General features: G+C 44.9%; 1 protein-coding gene across 3 annotated transcripts in view; it reads right to left on the bottom strand.

The window, feature by feature from the left end:
- The window catches only part of SH3KBP1 (SH3 domain containing kinase binding protein 1), a 455,989-nt gene extending 449,259 nt beyond the window's left edge, over positions 1-6,730 (bottom strand). Inside the window, exon 1 of one of the 3 annotated variants that reach the window (XM_036745610.1) lies at positions 5,823-6,730. In XM_036745610.1, coding sequence (XP_036601505.1) covers positions 5,823-5,826 — 4 coding nt within the window. In that variant the 5' untranslated portion in view covers positions 5,827-6,730. The remainder of the gene's footprint in view (positions 1-5,822) is intronic. The other 2 variants (XM_036745608.1, XM_036745609.1) reach the window with 2 other exon arrangements.
- Positions 6,731-19,488: the final 12,758 nt, after the last annotated feature.

Here is a 19,488-nt window from a genome sequence, read left to right as displayed (position 1 = left end):
AACAGGGCAACCAGAATATATGCCATCTTGGAGTGGGGGGGAGGGTAGAAATGGGGAGAAAATTTTTAATTCAAACTGTTGTGAAAATCAATGCTGAAAACCAAATATATTAAATAAATTAAAAAAGGAAGATAAGGAGTTTCATTTTAGATACGTGGAACTTGAGAGGCTTAAGGAAAATTCTAGGGGAGATACATCAGCCAATAACATTTATTAAGCCCTTACTGTGTACCCAGAATAGTGTTATGCCCTAAAGATACAAAGAGAGCCCAAAACACACATCGAGTGCACGTTCTAATAAGGAGACAATAAGAAAAAGGATTTAAGTACAAGTTCTAGAGGACAGAGTAGATGGGAAAGAAGGCATTAGCTGTGGGGAGGACTGGGAAAGGGGTTCCCATAGAAAGTGGGATTGGAGCTGACTCCCGACAGGAGCCAGCAGGCAGAGGTAAGGAGGGAGGGCGTTCCAGCCATGGGACACAGCCACCAAAAAGGCACCGAGTCAGGAGACGGAGAATTCCAACGCAAGGGATAGCAAGAAGGCAGGCCTTGCTGGAGAGGAAAGCACAGGGAAGAGACAACAGTAAAGAAAACAGGAATGATAAGAAGGGGCAAAACTGAATGACTTTAAGTATCAAAAAGAACATTTTCTATTGGATCCTAGAGGCGATGAGGAACCACAGGTCCTAAGATCTGTGACCTGGAAAAGGAGCTCTTCACCTGGACATCCAAGGCAGAGAACCTCGACGGGGAAAAACTACATCTTTATTTCAAAAGAAATGCTTTCCTTTGTAATCCTGTGTATTTTATTTTATACACTTAAAAGATATAATTCTGAGAGGGGACCCAGGGGCTTCTTGTTATTGTTTGGTCATCTTTCATTTGTGTCCTACTCTTTGTGACCCCATTTGGAGTTTTCTGGGCAAAGACACTGGAGTGATTTCCATCTCCTTTTACAGATCAGGAAACTGAGGCAAACAGGGTTCAGTGACTTAACCGGGGTCACACAGCTAAATGTCTGAGGCCAGATTTGCACTCAGGAAGATGAGTGTTCCCTGACTTCAGGCCCAATGATCTACCACCGAGCTGCCCTTGGGCTTCACAAGTCTTCCAAAGGGTTCTACAACACGAGAAAGGATTAAGAACCTCTAAGAGGACATCTAATCCAAGCTTCTTCCCCTAGTTTTAACAGATGCAGAAACTGAGGCCCAGAGAATTTCAGTGGCTTATCCAACACTCACCAAAAAAGCATCGAGGCAGCACTGGAATCCATGCCCTCTGACCCCAGAACCAGTGCTTTTTCTACACTACCATATTACCTCCTCTATGCAGTCAGGTGATGATGCAAGATTGAAGTTCAGGGCTGGACACAGGGATGTGGGTCATGTGGGTGGTCAACAGCATCGAAAGCTGTATCGTTCCCATTTCCCTCTGTTTAATTTCTATTAAGCAACTTTTAACTTAGTGAATGACATTTTGTACAGGCCAAATCAGGGTATGATATGCATCTTCTGAAGCATTCCACCTTGATATTTTAGGATAATGTTTCTCCTACTGTTCCAACTCCCCATGAGGACTTCCATGGTAGGATGGTCTAGTGGCCACCAATGCGATGTCACAACTAGTAGGAGGATTACATAAACGACTGTCATCCAGCTTCTGCTAAAATATTTCCAGCAACTTAGTAACTCTTAAAGACAGTCCACTTACTTTTTAGACAATTCTATTTTTTGGGCAAGTTTATGTTTTTCAAATTGATCTTTGTTTTCTTGTAACTTTCACTAATTGGGCAGAACTGTCTAATCATTCTACTAGCTGAAGACCGTTATCACACACTTGATCTTTTTTTAGGCCAAAAACCCCAATTCATTCATCTGTTTCCCATATGACAGTTTCCAGATTCCCTTACCAATCCTCCTCCTGCTCCTCCTTTATTTCTAGTTTGTCAACGTCTCCCTCAAAACATAGTGCCTAGAACTCCACATGTGCTCTAAGAAAAAGAAGGATTAGTGCCCTCTAGGTCTAGACGGCATATTTCTATTAACACAAAAAAGTAATACCTACCATATTTTTGCGAGTGATTTAAAAAAAACCTAACTGCTGCAACATTACATTTATTTTTTCCTATGTATAAGCACGTAAAACTTGGCCCCGTCTTACAACCTAAGAACTTCTCAGATCTTGATTGTGTCATGCAACGGCCATTTGATGGTTTCTTGGTGGTTGTTTTTAATTTGCCTTCAGATATAAGCATTCCTTCAATATCTACATCTAAATCACTGTCTAAAATGTTCAATGAGCCAAGGCTGAGCAGAGTTATCCGGCATGACAATAGAGACTTCCTTCAGGGAGGACGCTCTCTGAGTGATCAACGAGTCCCAAACCCACCAAGAAGTACTATAACTTATCGATCAGAACAGCATGGATATGGGTCAAATTCCTAGTTTAAAAGTAAATATATAACATCTACTCTAATAATTAAGCGGTACTTTTTTTAAAGAAACGAGCTTAGTTTGATATGACTTCTTACTGAACCCATATTGGTTTCCAGTAATCACCGTCTCCCTTTCTAAGAAATCACAAATCAATCAACACTTCTATTCTTAAAAAGGATATGACAACCAATTGTTCTATGACTCCACTTATCCTTATTACCTTCCTAATCAAAAGTCTCCCTGCTGGTTACCATTCCATTATATAGATGGACTCCCCCATCAGCACATAAGCTCCTTGAGGGACCGTCATGCTTTTTATATTTGTGTCCCCTGCCCTTTACTAAATGCTTAATTAATGTTTTTAGTTCATTCACATTCATCCATCTGCCCTAGAATAATCCATCGAGAATTTTGCTAGGCAACGAGGTCAGGTTCAGTAATTTTTATAAACCTCTTTTCCCCTGCTTTTAAAGAGGTATTTGCCTTTTTTCCATTTCAAAAGTATCTTTTCTAGTCTCCAAACTCACTTTTCTGTGATCTTAGATGCTGTTCATTTGGGCTGAGTGTTATTTTATTACGTCTTTGCCTAGATCCAGACTTCAATCTGCTCTCAACTATGCTTGTTCTGTCCTTTCAAATCAGAAGGTAAAGAGAAAAAACTAAGTCAAATTGGGGTTAAATGGCTCTGCTTCCTCTCTGTCTGCCCCAAGCCGGGGGCCTATCCTTTCCTTATCTTCTTCCTTGAAATGTAACTTTAGATAGTAATAAAATAATCGTAATTTATGTTGTCCTTTTGCCTTCCTGACACTTCTCTTACCCTCTCTAAAATATATAGAACCAGCGTCCCTAAATTTTCATCTTCAATTAATAGGCCCCACTTCATCATCACCTACAGCTAATTCAGATGTTTAAATGAGATTAAAGTCGTGTAACCTAAGAGGGCCCAGAATCATACCATGACAGAAGAAAGAAAGAGCGAGGTATCTGAGCACTGGACAGAAAGCTGGGCCGAGAGTCAGGAAGACCAGGGTTCAAATCTAGCCTCAGACTGTGTGACAGACTCTGGGCAAGTCATTTAACTCCAGTTTGCCTCAGTTCCCTCATCTGTAAGATGAAGATGATAATAACCCCTACCTCCCACTGCTGTGGTGAGGGCCAAATGAGATGATAATTGTAAAGCATCTGGCTCACAGTAAGCCCCACACAGAGGTTGGTCATTATTACTATCAGGGCAGCTAGGCAGGGAAGCGGTTAGAGCGCTGGATCTGGAATCAGGAAGACTCACCTTCTGAGTTCAAATCTGGCCTTTGCCTCAGTTTCCTTATCTGTAAAATGAGCTGGAGAAGGAAATGGCAAACCATTGCCAGCATCTGTGCCAAGAAAACCCCAAACGGGGTCAAGAAGTCTGACCGGACTGAACAACTACAACGGGTTGGATAGGCCCATCTCAGCAAACACAATCTCCAACGATCAGTTAAACAGGCACCACCTCTACCAAGTGCTTTTCTATTTCCCTCTGAGCCACCAAGCTGGGCTGAAGATTTCAGTGCCAAAAGGGCGAACTATGTGCCTAAATGTTTTGTTGCTACCATAAAAGGCAGTCTTCATTGAGTGCACTGAAAACACATAAACCTGTTTCAACCTTCAACCTACAAAAATGGGGTTTTTAAAATCACTTGCAAAAATATGGTAGTTACTACTTTTTTTGGTGTGATGAGACTGCCCTGTTGGAGAAACAGAGGGAATCTGGGGCTAGCCTCAGTTTCCCCCTGCTATCCAATGAGGTGAATTGGATTAGATGATCTATAAGGTTCTCAGCTCTAAAATTCCTTTTTTTTTTTTTTGCGACAAATATAGTGGCCTCAGCAACAGAGACAGAGAGAACTCAGACGCCTTGACTGTACACAAAGAGATGCCGTTCCACAGACATATGCTACATCAGATCCCAGACTGGCCCATCAGGAGCTGGCAGCCTGTGGGTACACTTTGGAGCAGTCAGCGATGCCACCGTCAAACACAGCTCCCTCCCCCAACAACCCTGTGCCCTCTGTGTAGGATTCATTCATTCATTCGAACCATCTCCGGGGGACTGGGTGCAAACACGAGGCGCTCCCAGAGCTGTCCTTTTCTGAAAGCTGCCGCAGCCTCCCAGGGTGGAAGCAGCCAGCCAGCGTGGGGTTTAAATGGCCAACAGCATGCTGAGGCTTAGCTTCCTCGGTATTTAAGCCCGCTCCATCACCAGCCAGCAGGGGAATGCTTCCAAGGCAGGAAAAGTGGGGGAGGAGGAGGGATGGGGGAAGCTCTCCCCGCCCATTCCAAAAAAAAAAGTGAACCACACCCCCCTCATCCTCCCTAAAATGCATCTTCCTTCAGTTCTCCGGGGTCCTCCAGCAAAAAGAGAACCGCAAAGCATTCCCCGCCCTCTTTCCTCAGACACGTCTAACAGGAGAAGGACACTGAGGACCCTGGAGACCTTTGGGATTTCAGAGCTGTCAGTTTCAGCTCCCCATACTTCCTAAGTGGGGTCGTTAAAGACCGCTTCCTTGGCTGACCCAGGAGATGGGGAGCCCACCTTCAAGGAGAGACCTCCCCTCTCCCTCACCTCTCACCTTCCAAAGACCCCCACCTACCCACCTGTCCACCCCGCTTCGGGGGCAGGGGCAGGCTGTGCAGCCCCCTTCCTCCCCATCGCAACTGTCCCCTCCGCACCCCCTTCGGGCCGGAGATGCCAAAGCCCACCTACGCCCACTCGGATTTCCTGTCTACATACACAGCGATCGCCGGACCGTACGCAGCTTGTCTGTGGGCGCGAACGTGTTCGGACCCCCTCCCCAAGCCACAAGGCAAAAACCGCTGCCTGGGTGTAATTGCTCAGGCGCGTGTGTGCCTTCCCGGCAGCCAGGCTGGACCCTGAGAGGGCACGCTTGGGTGTGGGTTTCAGTCTCGATCACTAAAGCAATGCCCTAGATTTGCGCATCAGCCCCCTCACTGACAAGCTCCAGGAAGGGGGCTGAGTGGCAACCTTGGATAAACTGCCAGCTCGGGGGCTCACTCCCCCCCCCCGCCCCCATCTCCGTGTCTCTCTCTCTGTCTGCCTCTCTCTAACTTGTGCATCTCCCGAATTCGCCAGCAGTGGAGATAACGAAGGTGGGCAGGAGCTCACCCACCCCCAGAACAAAAACCCCGTGACCCAACAGGGGGACATGTCGGCAGACAACCGGGGTGGGGGCACAAAGTTGGAGGAGGCATAGTCAGAAGAGCCTCCCCTCTTCCCCTCCCCACCTCTTCCCAACCTGGCTGGGGGTGGGTGGCGAGGCTCCCCTCTCCCCGGATCTCTTCCTCCCCCTCTAGCCGCTGCCCCGCTCCCCTTCCCCCTCCGGCACTCACCCATGGGTGTAAAGCCGGGCTGGGCAGCAGAAACAGCGTGAAAGTTGGCGGAGGCGGAGAGCGAGGCGTGGAGAGAGCGGGGGGCAGGAGATCCCCAGAGCCGGGTGCGCGGGGGGGCCCACGAGGTGGGGGGCGCCGGGGGTGGGGTGTGGAGACAGGAGCTGGCCCCTCTCTGGCTTCGTCCTGGTTCTCAGGGCCTCCTGCTGCCGCTGCTGCCGGTGCTGCTGCTGCTCCTGGTGCTGCCGCTGCCGCTGCTGCTGCTACCCCGGGGCGGCTGCTGCTGCTGCTGCATCGTGCCTGGCTGCGCTCAGCTGCGCCGTGTTTCCTGCTCCCTCCAAGTGGAAATTGCAAAAAAAAAAAAAAAAAAAAAAAAAGAAGAAGAAGAAGAAGAAGCAGCAGCGGCGGCGGCGGCGGCGGCAGCCACCCGGCCCCCAGCCCTCCAAACCGCAGCTCAGCGGCTCTAGCTTCTGCTCCTGCGGCTCCGCCTGCCGGGGAGGCTCCGCTCCTGCTCCGGCTCGGGCTCGGGCTCGGGCTCCGCCGGGGCTGGGCTACGATCGGGAAGGGGAGGAAGGGGGCGGAGGCAAGGGGTGGCAAAGGTCGAGTCAGCGTCTGTGCATTAAAGCCCGGGGGCTCCGGGGGGGTGAGCCTGGGGCTGGGGGTAGGGCTGCAGAGGCCGCCCCCGCGCGCACAGGCACGCACGCCCTCGAGGCTACACACGCCCTCGAGGCGCAGGCTGGAGCATCCGGGATCGACCCCCTCCAGCCGCGTCCGCTGCAGCTCCTGCTGCTGCTGCTGCTGCTGCCGCTGCCGCTGCCGCTGCTCCTGCAGCTGCTGCAGCGGCTCCAGGCCACCGAGGCACGGGTCCGCTCGGCGGGAAGCTGTCGCGAGATTCCGCGAGATTGGGGGGTGGGGGGGAGATGAACGATGAAGACCTATCCTATCCTTGGCAGGGTGGGAGGGGGAGCGAGGGAGATGACAGCAAGAAAGTGGCTGGGAGATCGGGGGCAGAGGCGCTCCCAAGTGACTCCCTTTATAGCTACGAGGGAGTCAGTCAATGAAACAAAAAGGAATCCAAGAGAAAAGAAAACTGGGTGCCTGGGCTGATGGGGAAGAATACGGTTACTCCTGCCCCCCCCCCCCCCAGCTGCGGAAAATGGAATAGGATAGAAAGAGACGAGGTAATAGGTGATATTGTAGAAGGTAGTGGAATGGGAAAAGGGAAACAGGTAAAGGAGAAACAGGAACATAAATTCCTAAAAAAAAAAAAAAATCACTGAATCTTAGAAGTTTGAAGGGACCTTAGAGGTCATCTCTTACAATGGTGATGGTGCCACTGACAAAGAAGTTGTCACATCGTTATCTATTGATCCATGGGGAAGGAAGAAACAAGTACTTAGTATTTACCTGGCTTTACAAACGTTATCTGACTCGATCCTCAACACAACCCTGATTTATTTATTAACCCCATTTTGCAGTCGAGGTAGACAGCTTCAATGACTCCCCCAGAGTCACACAGCTAGTAAGTGTAGTAAGCTAATAAGGTCAAATTTGGGCTCTGGTCTTCCTGATCTATCCATTGGCCACCTGGCCGCCTGATTGGTAGATAACAATTAGATGACAACTCACCTTGTCAAGCAGCCATTATTTATGGTGAACCCAAATCTCCAGTCTTGTAAATTCTACCCAATGGTCTTAGTTCTCTAGAATAACAGAGACTAAATCCAATCCCTCTTTCATGTGGCAGAATCAAATCACTGCATATTAGAGCTAAAGGTGACCTTAGAGACCGTCTAATCTAACTCAATAATTTCATGATTGGGAAAAATGAGACCCATAATGGTAAAAAGTAACTTGCCCAAGGTTACCAAGGCAGTGAATAACAGGATTGAGATTTGAACCCAGGTCTTCTGACTCAAAATTTGGTGCTTTATTCTGAGGTACCCAGAATATAACAGGATGTTCAGATACTCTAATGATCAGCCTTTCAAATATTTGAAGTTATCCCTATGTCTTTTCTACTCTGGGCTTTATAAACATACTGCACTTCTTCATATGGCATGGTTTTAAGACCCCCTCACCATCCTCAACACACTTCATTTTGTCAGTCTTTCTCTTAAAAAGTGGCTCCTATTTACTGAAATGTGAGCTGAGGCAGTCAGAGTGGCTCCATTGTTTCCAGTCTTGCTTGCCTTTGAGGTACCTGTTAACCAGTCAGTTGGGAGAAGTACCCACCAGTCATGCCATGCCACATGCCTGGCAGAGGAGAGGCATGTACTTTGATCCTACCTATCCCTGTGCCCTTTTTATTGCCTACTAGCCAGCAGGTAGCCACATGCCCTTTTATCTCTAATCTCATTTCCCTATGATGTGGCGATGGGAAAAGATCTGAGATTTAATGGCCCATCCCTTTTTGGAAATGTGTACCTATCAAGATTGTCTTTCTCTTATTACAAAAAGTTGTCTATAAAAGCAGGAGTTCAGTTCGAAATCATTGCCTGGCCACATTCAACACACTTGTGCTTTGGGTGCTACAATAAACTAATTTTCTCTGAGTTTGGTCTGTTATTGAGATCAAAAGCCCAGACAAAGGTTTTCTTCTAACACATTACTAAACATGACACCACAAATGAGACCTAACAAGCATAGAGTGCAAAAGCTGGCTTGAAGCTTAACATCAAAAAAACCAAGATCTTGGCAGCTGGTCCCCTTACTTCCTGGCAAATAGAGGGAGAGAAGAAATGGAAGCAGTGTCAGAGTTTATATTCCTGGGCTCAATAATCACTACAGACAGCTACTGCAGCCATGAAATTGAAAGATTCTCCTTGGAAGGAAAGCTATGGCAAACCTGGAGAGTATACTAAAAAGCAGAGACATCACCTTGCCAACAAAGGCCCATATAGTCAAAGCTATGGGTTTTCCAGTAGCAATGTATGGTGTGAGAGTTGGACTGTAAGGAAAGCTGATCCCTGAAAAATCGATGCTTTCAAATTGTGGAGCTGGAGAATGTTTTTGAGAGTCCCTTGGACAGCAAGATCAAATCAGTCAAAACTTAAAAAAATAAATTCAGGCTATTCACTGAAGGGTCAAATACTGGAGTTGAAGCTTAAATACTTTTGGCCACATGGAGAAGACAGGACTCATTGGAAAAGACCCTGATTCTGGGGAAGATTGAAGGCAAAAGGAAAAGAGGACAGCATAGGATAAGATGGATAGATATTGTCATGGAAACAAGGAACATGAACTTGAACAGACTTTGAGAGAGCGTAGAGGATAGAAGTGATGGAGTGATGGGACCTGTATCCCTAAAAGGAAAAGACCGTGTCTTTAAAAGCAATCCAGTCCCTGAATTTTCCCGTACATTTCAGCAGCCCAGATCACTGGTGTCTTGCCCAAGGCATCTGGCCCCCCAGACCACTTAACACTTCTTTCACCATTGCACCTGGCCCGCTCCAGGCTATTTACCCCTCCTTAATCCCAACAAGATCTTTTCACTGTCCCTTTTTCGCATGTAAGTATCAGTCTTACAACCCTTAAGTTGCAGATTCACTAGGAACTCTGCCCCTTCTGCTGTGCTACAATAAACCTTGCCACTTTGAATGGAAGAAGGCTTGAGTGTGTGAATTCTTTCTAGGCGGACACCACCCTGTACCCTGCCACTTCGGGCTTCCCAGCAAACCCCAAACCTCATCAGAAGGGTCTGGCCTGCAGTGGTCCATGGGGTCATATATTATTGGACTGACTGAATTACAACAAAATAATGGGATGAAGAACCTCTGGTTCTGAACAGCGCTTCTGTTACTATAGCCTCTGATCGCGTTAGATTTTAGTTTTGTTTTTGTTTTGGCAGCCAGGTAAATGTTTTGACTCAGTATGCAGTTAAATAAAAAACCCAGGTCTTTTTCACATGACGGGACACCAAATCGAGCCTTCATCTTCATTTATGCAGTGTTTTGAACACGTATTAGATCTAATTTTTGTTTCTACTAAATTGTATGTTGATAGTTTTGATCCATCATTCTAGTCTATCGAGGTCTTTGTGAATTCTGTTCCCTTGTCCTTAGCTAGTCTTAGTTAGTTAACCCTTAGTTATCCTTAGTAACTAATCCTTAGCATGTTAACATGAGACCTTCATCTAAATCATTGGCAAAAATACTAAACTGGACAGAGACCTGTAACACACCTCTGGAGACTTCCCTTTTAACATCAACTACTGTATTTCTACATGTATAAAATGCACCTTAATTTGGGGGCCCGAAATTTGAAAAAAAAATGTATTACATAAAGTTATTGAACTCAAGTTTTATTCATCTGCTCATAGCTTTCAGGCATCTTTTGGGCAAGTCTGGTGCACGTTTACATGCTTAGTCCATTCCCTTTCATGAACCTGAAGCACCAATTGTGTCCTTTGAAATCAGTTACTTCTTTTTCTTCAGCAATTCTTCTTGCCTCCTGCTGAGCCATCTTTGTGGACACAGGAATTCCAACTGCCCTTTGCTCTTCAATCCATGTCTTCAATTCCCTCTCTAAATCAGGCCATTTTGCTGACTTGCCTCTCATGGCTGTCTTCTGCCACGGTGTTTTCAGTAGGGTTTCTTCTTCCTGTAGCCAGTCTCGGATTGTTTTCTCAGTTGGAGGAGGACCAAACTTACATTCAGCAGCATGATTTCCATTCACTTTTGCAAACTGGATCACTTTTAACTTGAATTCAACACTGTACAAAAATCTTTTCTGAGCCATTTCTGGGCAGAATATGGCAAAAGATAACCTAATATACCGCAAAGACAACAAGCGCGAAAAAAGGGGGAAACTCAAAAAAAAATCTACAACAATGAGTGCAAAAACAAGCACAAAAAAGCAGGAAATGCAAGTAAAAAATACGTAACCACCGTATAAGACACACGCAATTTTTAGACCCCAAATTTTTCCAAAAAAGGGTGCATCTTATACATTGGGTAAATACGGTAATAACTAGGCATTGGGTCCGTTTGTTTAATCCACTGAACTATTTTGGTTTATCCCAATTAGAAATTCAAACACATGACATTCAACTTTCACTGCCTAGAAGCACAGTCCAATATTGAACCTCCCACTCTCCCACCTACCGTCCATTCTTTTATTTTTGATAGAAGTTCTGTAGAACTCTCTTATCTCTTCCCTAGTTTTCTAGCTATCACTACATGGGGTTGGTGGGTTCCATTTGCATTTCAACAAAGGTGAAAGTTAGTAGGGGCAAAAAGACAGACGTTGAAATGTAAAGAGGAAGACCTTCAGATGCAATGATGATTTTCCATTCCTCAGAAAGTGTCTCAGGGTTGGCTAGCTCAGGTGTCTATGAAAAAGCCAGTGAAACAAAGAACTTCCTCTAAGGCATATACACCTCTTCCTTACCTTTGTACCCAGCCACTCATATACATAAAACCTGTCTGAGTCTGAGAAAGGTACCTTGGCAGATCTTCTTAGGTACAGGCGGAATCAAAAACTGAGGGAAAACACCTCCAACCCAGACAAAATTAACAAACTAGAAAGGGCTGGATCTTTCCCAACTTCTTCCTAGAGGTGATGAACCTCAGAGCTAAAACTGTGAGGAAATTTTAAAAAGGAGAGGCTTCTGCAAAGTCCTAGAATAAGGGTCATTCACCCCAGCTGAGAGTGCACAGTAGTACTCCAACTGAACATTTTGACACTCTAACCACATGTGGCCTCAAGGTCACAGGTTCCCCACCCCTGCTCTAAGGGAAAGGAGAGCAAACTTTGAAAACCCAGCTCGTTGACCCATCCAGGCAAGACACCCCAGCCACCCTGTGGAAAGCCCAGCCCAGATGGAGCAGCAGCCCCCTAGTGGCAGAACAATGCATCTGCACAGTATTGCAACAGCTGCTCAGGGGCTGATCAACCTGCCTCATTTATACAATTAGGAGCTATCTCAGCAGCCAAGTGACCAGTCTGAACTAGCCCAGCCGTGGTCTGATCCATCCAGCTGAGAAACTGCCCTATAAGAACCCTAGCCTGGCCAAGGGAGACACCTTGCCCTTCAAGGGGCCCACGCAGCTGAGTGTCTGGACAACTCATCCGTCACTGGTGCTACGGCCCATAGCAAACTTTATTCATTCCCTTTGTGTGTGCCTCACTGCCAATGCACTTTAAGTTCACGCGCATTCTTCCCTTCTGTGAACTCTGTGTATATTTGTGGGGGAACGTGGTCCAGGCTTGGCGGACAGTGCTTTGTAACTGGGTCCACTGCCTGGGAGAAATGATTATTAATGACCAACAACTTACAGAGATCTAGAGTTCTCCCCTTCTTCTAAAGCCCTGATTTTAAAAGTTCAGTCTCTTAAAGGACATGGCTGAGAACGATATTGCACTAGGATAGCACCCTGCCAGGGAGCCATTGTGTTCTGCTCAAGCTTGTGTGGATCCTTTTGTCTAGCAGTCCAAGGTGGGGGGTGGGGTATAAAGGTAAGACCCACTGTCCAAGGGTGACAAGATGTCACTCTCAGCCCTTCATTTTAATACAGACCACCTCGCATCATGTTAACCACTCAAAGTTGATTACCACTCCTCCTCTGAAACAACGTATATGCCCTGAGCCAGCCATCACGGTTGTCTTTCAAGTAAGAGAGAAGGCCAAATGACCATCCTTTTATTAATAACGTGCTGGCCTTATTAATAAAATGATTAAATTATCCAGAAACTATGTCTCTTGCACCTTTTTAATTGCCACGTGGCTAATTGTTTGGGGGAAAAACTTCCAGAGGAGCTTGTCACAGGTTAGGAATATGGCCACCCTCAGGATTGCCACTAGAACCTAGGGAGAAGTAGCAGCTGCCACCCAGAGACCCAACCAGCCACTGCCAGGGTAGATGGAAGAGTGAGTTCAAAGGGAAAAGCTATATCACTTAGGCCCAGTGGAGGGTCAGTCTCTTCAGGGATACACCAGCCCCTGGTGTTGGTGGTGCCATTTGCTAATGCTAAATAATGTACAAACAAGCGTCGCTTATAATGAAATAAACATAATTTTGTACCCATTTTTGAAGTTCACAGGCTTCAGATTAGAGGGCCTGATTTTAGCATGTTTTTTAAGATGACTGGAGTCCCTGCTGCACTATTCATAACCTACAAAACGTGGGACGAGCCATGAAGCAGTTGGATTAAATAACTCCCTCATCGGCAGCTCTAAATCATATCTATGATCCTAGGTAATAATAAATATTTGTTTTCAATATATTTGTTCTACTATTTCTATCATCTGGTGGTAAAGATGACAAATAGAATAAAGACCAAAAGACATCATACCAAGTCAGGAAAAAAGAACATGCCAGCTTGCTTGGTGACCCCTAAAGAATGGAGTTCATTATAGGACGAGAAAAATAGGATTGGTAACAAATAAAAGCCAGCTTTTCCCTGCTCCTGCTATCTCCTTGTTTTGTTTTTTGTCAGATGACTAGATAGCTTGGTGGCTTTATGTCCTGTCATTTCCACCAAGAAGCTTTCTTTTATGGAGATGAAAGCAAGACACGGCCTCCTATAATGGTTGCCTCCTACAAGCTCCTGTGACACCGTCATCGCCTCTCTCCTATTCTGTATATACATTAATCCTCTGCTGAACCGTAAGCTGGCTCCTTCAGGCTGGTGACTGTGTCATTTATGTGTAAATCGCCCTCAGCATCAAGCACCCCGTTTCTTAAATGCAGCTAACAATTCATTGGTGTTCACTAAACGAATGAGTGAATGAATGTTCTCTAGAAACAGAATTCAAATCTTGGGGCAGCTAGGTGGCGCAGTCTGGAGGACCTGAGTTCAAATCTAACCTAAGCACTTGACACACTAGCTGCGTGACCTTGGGCAAGTCACTTAACCTTGCCTTGCCTTTCCCCCTCCAAAAAAGAAAATAAATAAAATAGCTAATCTTGAAGGAAAGCACGAGAGCAGGCATTTGCAAAGAAGTACCAGATAGATGTTTGTTGAATATCGAACTTGCTTTTGTACCTACAAAACCTCAGTAACCATGTCTTAAAGATGATAGGTCAGTTGTTTTTCAGTCATGTCTAACTCTCCACGGCTCCATTGGGGTTTGCTTGGCAGAGATACTGGAGTGGTTTGTCATTTCCTTCTCCAGATCATTTTACAGGTGAGGAAACTGAGGCAAACAGGGTTAAGTGACTTACCCAAGGTCACACAGCTAGTAAGTATCTGAACTTAGGAAGGTGAGCCTTCCTGACTCCAGGCCCAGCGCTCTATCCACTTTGCTACCTAGCTGCTCTAGACAGGTCAGTGGTATTATTATATTATGTGTCCCAGAGAAATAGGAAGAAAAAGAATCAGGGAAAAAAAGGAGAGAATAGAAGTCACACACTCTCCCAGGTGCTGTGATAAAAAGTGACATCATTTTAAGATTGCAGCAACCCTTCCTTAGTAGACATGTGATGATTAAGAAACTACATAGCTGCAGGACAGAGAGATGTTATCTTAATTATAACTGCATCAACACACAGGTATAGGCGTATTCCTTAAATGTCTCAGAGTATATATTTTATGATCCAATCAGGGCTATGACTGCCACTCTATGGAACATCCCATGACTAACAGGTACGCTTGTAAAGCCATTCCAAGGTGGGTCAGAAGAACCATCGCCGTGCCAATTATTCACCATTTATAGCTCCAAAAGCTGGTTTGGATCCAACCCAAACCTACCTTGATTCAGCCTCCAAGAGGAGTCACTAATCTCCTTTGGTTTGGTAATATCTCAGTTTAATCCCTAATAAACACCTCAGGAAAGGCTGAAAATGGATCACCTTCCACGTCCAAAGGGCAATCAAACTGTGCGTACCCTTTGATCCAGGAGTACTACTACTAGGTCTGTATCCCAAAGAGGTCATAAAGAAGGGAAAAGGACCCACATGCACATTTAGAGCAGCTCTTTCTGTGGTGGCAAAGAACGGGAAATTGAGGGGATGCCTATCAATCGGGGAATGGCTGAACAAGTTGTGGTATATGAATATAATGGAATTCTACTGTGCTACAAGAAATTTCAAGCAGGGTGATTTCAGAAAACCCAAAGAGACTTATATGAACTGATGCTGAGTGAAGTGAGAAGAACCAGGAGAACATAGTAACACTTTGTAATGATCACCTATGATAGACTGAGCTCTTCTCAGCAATACAACAATCCAAGACAATTCCAAAAGACTCAAGATGGAAAATGTTATCCACATCCAAGGAAAGAACGGATGTAGTCTGAATGAAGATTGAAGCATGCTATTTTCCTTTGTTGTTTTTCTCAGGGTTTTTTCCCCTTTTTGTTCTGTTTCTTCTTTCACAACATGACTAATGTGGAAGTATATTTAAGGGAAGAAAAAAAGACATTGGATCAGCTTCCAAAGGAAACAACGTGAATTAAACAGCTTCACCTGTGCTCCACATTGTACAGTATATTGGAGACAGGAGTGAAGAGGTACAAAGTTATCAGTTTTCCGAGAAAGATTATTAGAAGAATTTTATATCTGCTTCAAGTTTTGTAGTTCTGCCCCAATGTGAATGACTATCCCAAACTACATAGTGGCATTTGTACTTATTGTTTGGGCCTTCTTAAATTTTCTTTGTTTTTGCCAAGACCTTTGACTTCAGCAGCAACAGTGTGGAAACTCTCTGCAACATGAAGATTTGTATCTTATCCTGAACAGTCACACAGTGTGCTGAGAAGCTGTGGTCACATAGCTAGCAAGTGTCTGAGGCTGAATGTGACAGTCCACCCCTCTATTCACTGTGCCACCTTAGCTGCCTATATCCCTCTTAGAGAAAATAGGAGACAATAGCTGTGGTTTGCACCAGATCGCTTGTAGAAATGAGTTTCCACAAATATAGGAAGCAAAGGAAATAGGCCAATAGAATCTTGGAGAGATTGCTATCTTTGCTACAGTCATGGAGCAGCAGCTGATCAAAGCTTTTACAAAGTTTGAAAGAGACAAGAGTAATGCATAACACACAATGGCGGTTGCGTTGAATTTTAATAATAATAAATCACTGGTTTAAAAATTTAATAACCTTTCAAATGTTGTCTTTGTAAGTTTATAACATTTATACTTCTGAAGTTATTAAAGTTTACAACTGTACTAAGATTTTTGGGACATTGTAAATAAGTTAATAAATGGCTAGATATAGATACACACACACACACATACACACATACACACTTGTGCATTCACATGCACCCAAAGTTCAAGTTGGTTCCCCTGCTTAAGGAGAATGAAGAATTCCTTAAGAGACAAGATGCAATGCTTTAAGAGGAAAAAATGGGGGAGGGGAGCAGAGAAAAGATTGAGAATTTAATGAGCCAGAGGAGAATCCAAATCTGTGTTAGGAGGATAGATGGTAGAAGAAAGTAACAAAGAAAAGGAAAGGAGAGGCCCGCTAAACCATTAGGACTACTTGACAGATTTGAAATTCTTCCAATAGACTTTCTAGCCTATGGGAAGCAGTCCCTCCAGGTGATAATGACCATGGCTGTGGTGGTTACTGTTGTTTGACCTTTGCTTTCAAAGATGATCAGTGACATCGTGGGTGATGTCTTAACGTGTCGGTGAATTGGGTTTAAGTGAGTCAGAGTTGTTCAAAGTCATCAGATTCTGCTCCAGAGTCACTGAAGTCTAGCAGCAAGACAAAAGTCAAGACACATGGCAACAGACTGGGCTGCAGTAGATGACCGTGGTGTCTTCAATGTCTGACTGTGCTCTAAGCACCCACACCACCTCCTTCCACTGTCTTCGTGGCTACTGTTCTCATCTGCTCCATCATTCCATCACGGGAACTCCTCGTATGCTTGGGGCAGCCACCCTCTAACTCACCAATGGGTTTGAGATCCATTGATTGCTTGGTTTACCACATCTGCCAACGTGGTTTTACCAGTGTGTGACCACTGCACATGCTCTAGTTTCTTGGAGCCATAGGTGAGAGTTGAGTGCCAGTAGACACCAAAGGTGGACGAGCAGCCCTTACACCAGAAGTGCTAATCTTCCTTGAAGACCCTATACACTCCTATAGCTGTTGACATGTAAATGCAAGTTTAAGATTTACAAAACACTCAGCATAAACTATCTCATTTGGTTTTTTTCCTTAATGGTATTCCACTCCCCCCACCAGCCCCCAATTCCATAGAAAGATAGTTTTCAACATTTCACTTTTGTAAAATTTTGAGTTCCAAATTTTTCTCCCTCCCCCCTCCCCAAGACAGCAGATAATCTGATATAGGTTATACATCTACAGTCATGTTAAACATATTTCCACATTAGTCATGTTGTGAAAAGAGAATCAGAACAAAAGGGAAAAACCATGAGAAATAAAAAATAAAAAACAAAGTGAAAATCGCACGCTTCTAGCTGCATTCAGACTCCATAGTTCTTTCTATGATGTGAGCAGCATTTTCCATCAAGAGTCTTTTGGAATTGTCTTGGATCATTGCATTGCTGAGAAGAGCTAGATCCATCATAGTTAATCATCACACAATGCTGCTGTTGCTATGTACAATGTTCTCCTGGTTCTGTTCACTTCACTATGCATCAGTTCACGTAAGTCTTTCTATGTTTTTCTGAAATCATCCTGCTTGTCATTTCTTATAAGACAATAATATTCCTTTACATTCACCTACCACAACTTGTTTAGCCATTCCCCAATTGATAGGTATCCCCTCAATTTCCAATTCTTTGACACCACAAAAATAGCTGCTATAAATATTTTTGTACATGTGGGTCAGTTTCCCAAAGAGATCATAAAAAAGAGAAAAGATCTCATTTGCTAAAGCGGTCCAGCACAGAACCCAAATGGAAAAGTGAGTGCCTATAAGATGGTGAGATGGACCAGATTCTCCTGCTTGCAGATGACATTATGTTGATTGCACAAAGCTATAGAATTTGATAGAGTCCTCAAGGAGATCCATAATTTTTCAAAAGAGCTTAATCTAACTATCTACACAGGAAAAACCAAATGGATGAATAAGATCTAATTGTCCAGATTATGAAATGTCCTTGGACGGACACCTCACAGAGCTAATTCATCAGAATGTATTTCTACTTGAGATAGACACTGCTAATAGTCAATAAGTTGGGCCCGGTATTGAACAAGAGGAGGTTAACAGGCTGCCTTATCATTGGAAAATTAAAAGTTTTCTAAATGATGTCCAGCTTCTTGCTGAAACAAAGGCACGTCTTCTTAATACCTTTCCTGTTATTTTGTACTCACTAAACTCTAGATTCCCCCAAAAGACACTACGTCCCTAATTATTCTATCCAGTACTGGTTGCATCATTTCTCTTGCCCTACAACATGCCCTCCTGGCGGGAAAGTCAGCATACATCTTGTTCCACCTGGCAAGCTAATGGGAGGATGTGGAGGGTTCTATCAATGAAACCAGATGCAATGGGGACTGATGAACCCAGAGGGACATTTTGTCTCTGAAGTGGCTGTGGTGAAAAGGGCACTCTCTTCTTGCCTAGTCTTAGAGGTGCAAGGAGAAAGCAAGGGGTAATAAACACTTACAGGATATAAGCCTGAGTTGCAGCATGAGTCAGGGCCAGGTCAGCACACAGGCAACCTGTCTGTCAGTCAGTGAGTCAACAAGCATTTATTCAGTACCTTCTATGTGCCAGGCACTATGCTAAATGCTGAGGCTACAAAGAAAGGCAAAAAAAATCCTTCTTTTCAAGGAGCTCACATGGGGGAGGCTCCATGGAAACAACTACATACAAACAAGACAAATACAGGACAAAATCAGGATAGTCTCAGTAAAGGCATGAAGATTAAGGAGGACTGGGAAGGAGAGAGTGGACTAGAGACGGTGGAACTTTGGCTGAGACTCGAACGAAGCCAAGGCAGCCATGAGTAGGGAATGCTGGATCAGAGAGTACACAGTGTAGAAAGGTGTCAGAAGACTGGGAAGGTGGTAAGTGGCCAGGTTATGGAGGGCTTTACAAGCCAAGGCAGCCATGAGGAAAGAACTCTGGATCACAGAGTACACGGGATGTAGACAGGTGTAAGAAGACTGGAAAGGTAGTAAGCAGCCAGGTTACGGAGGGCTTTACAAACCAAGGCAGCCATGAGGAGGGAACCCTGGATCATAGAGTACACAGAGTATAGCCAGATATAAGAAGACTGGACAGGTAGTAAGTGGCAGGGTTATGGAGGGCTTTACCAGCCAAAGAGAGGACTGAGTTTTTGTCTGATCCCAGAAGTTTATTGAAGAGAGGAGAAGAGGAGGACCTGCATTTTAGGAAGATCAATTTAACAGCTGAGTAGAGGCAAGACTTAAGCCAGTTATTTCAATAGTCCTGGCATGAGGTGAAGAGGTCCACACCAGGATGACAGAAAAGTGAGAGAAGAGAAGGGGGCATAGAAGAGAGACGTTATGAAAGGAGAAACAATAGGACTTGACAGCTGACCAGATATTGGGGAGGTAAGAGAGCATAAGGAGTCAAAGATGACACCTAGGCCGTACGCCTGGGTGACTGGGAGGATGGAGGTATCCTCACAGCAACAGGGGACTTAGGAAGAGGGGATGGTTGGGCTAGAAAGATAACGAACCTGATCCTGAGCCACAGTAGGACACAAGCACCCCAGCAACTCCACAACCAGGCAGCATACACACTGAGGAGAAAAAGTCAGGGCAGCACCTGGAAAGC

Source organism: Trichosurus vulpecula, chromosome 2 (genome assembly GCF_011100635.1).
Source record: "Trichosurus vulpecula isolate mTriVul1 chromosome 2, mTriVul1.pri, whole genome shotgun sequence".
Classification (NCBI taxonomy): Eukaryota; Metazoa; Chordata; class Mammalia; order Diprotodontia; family Phalangeridae; genus Trichosurus; species Trichosurus vulpecula.
The sequence above is the reverse complement of the archived record's forward strand: the minus strand, read 5'-3'. Positions and strand labels throughout refer to the sequence as shown.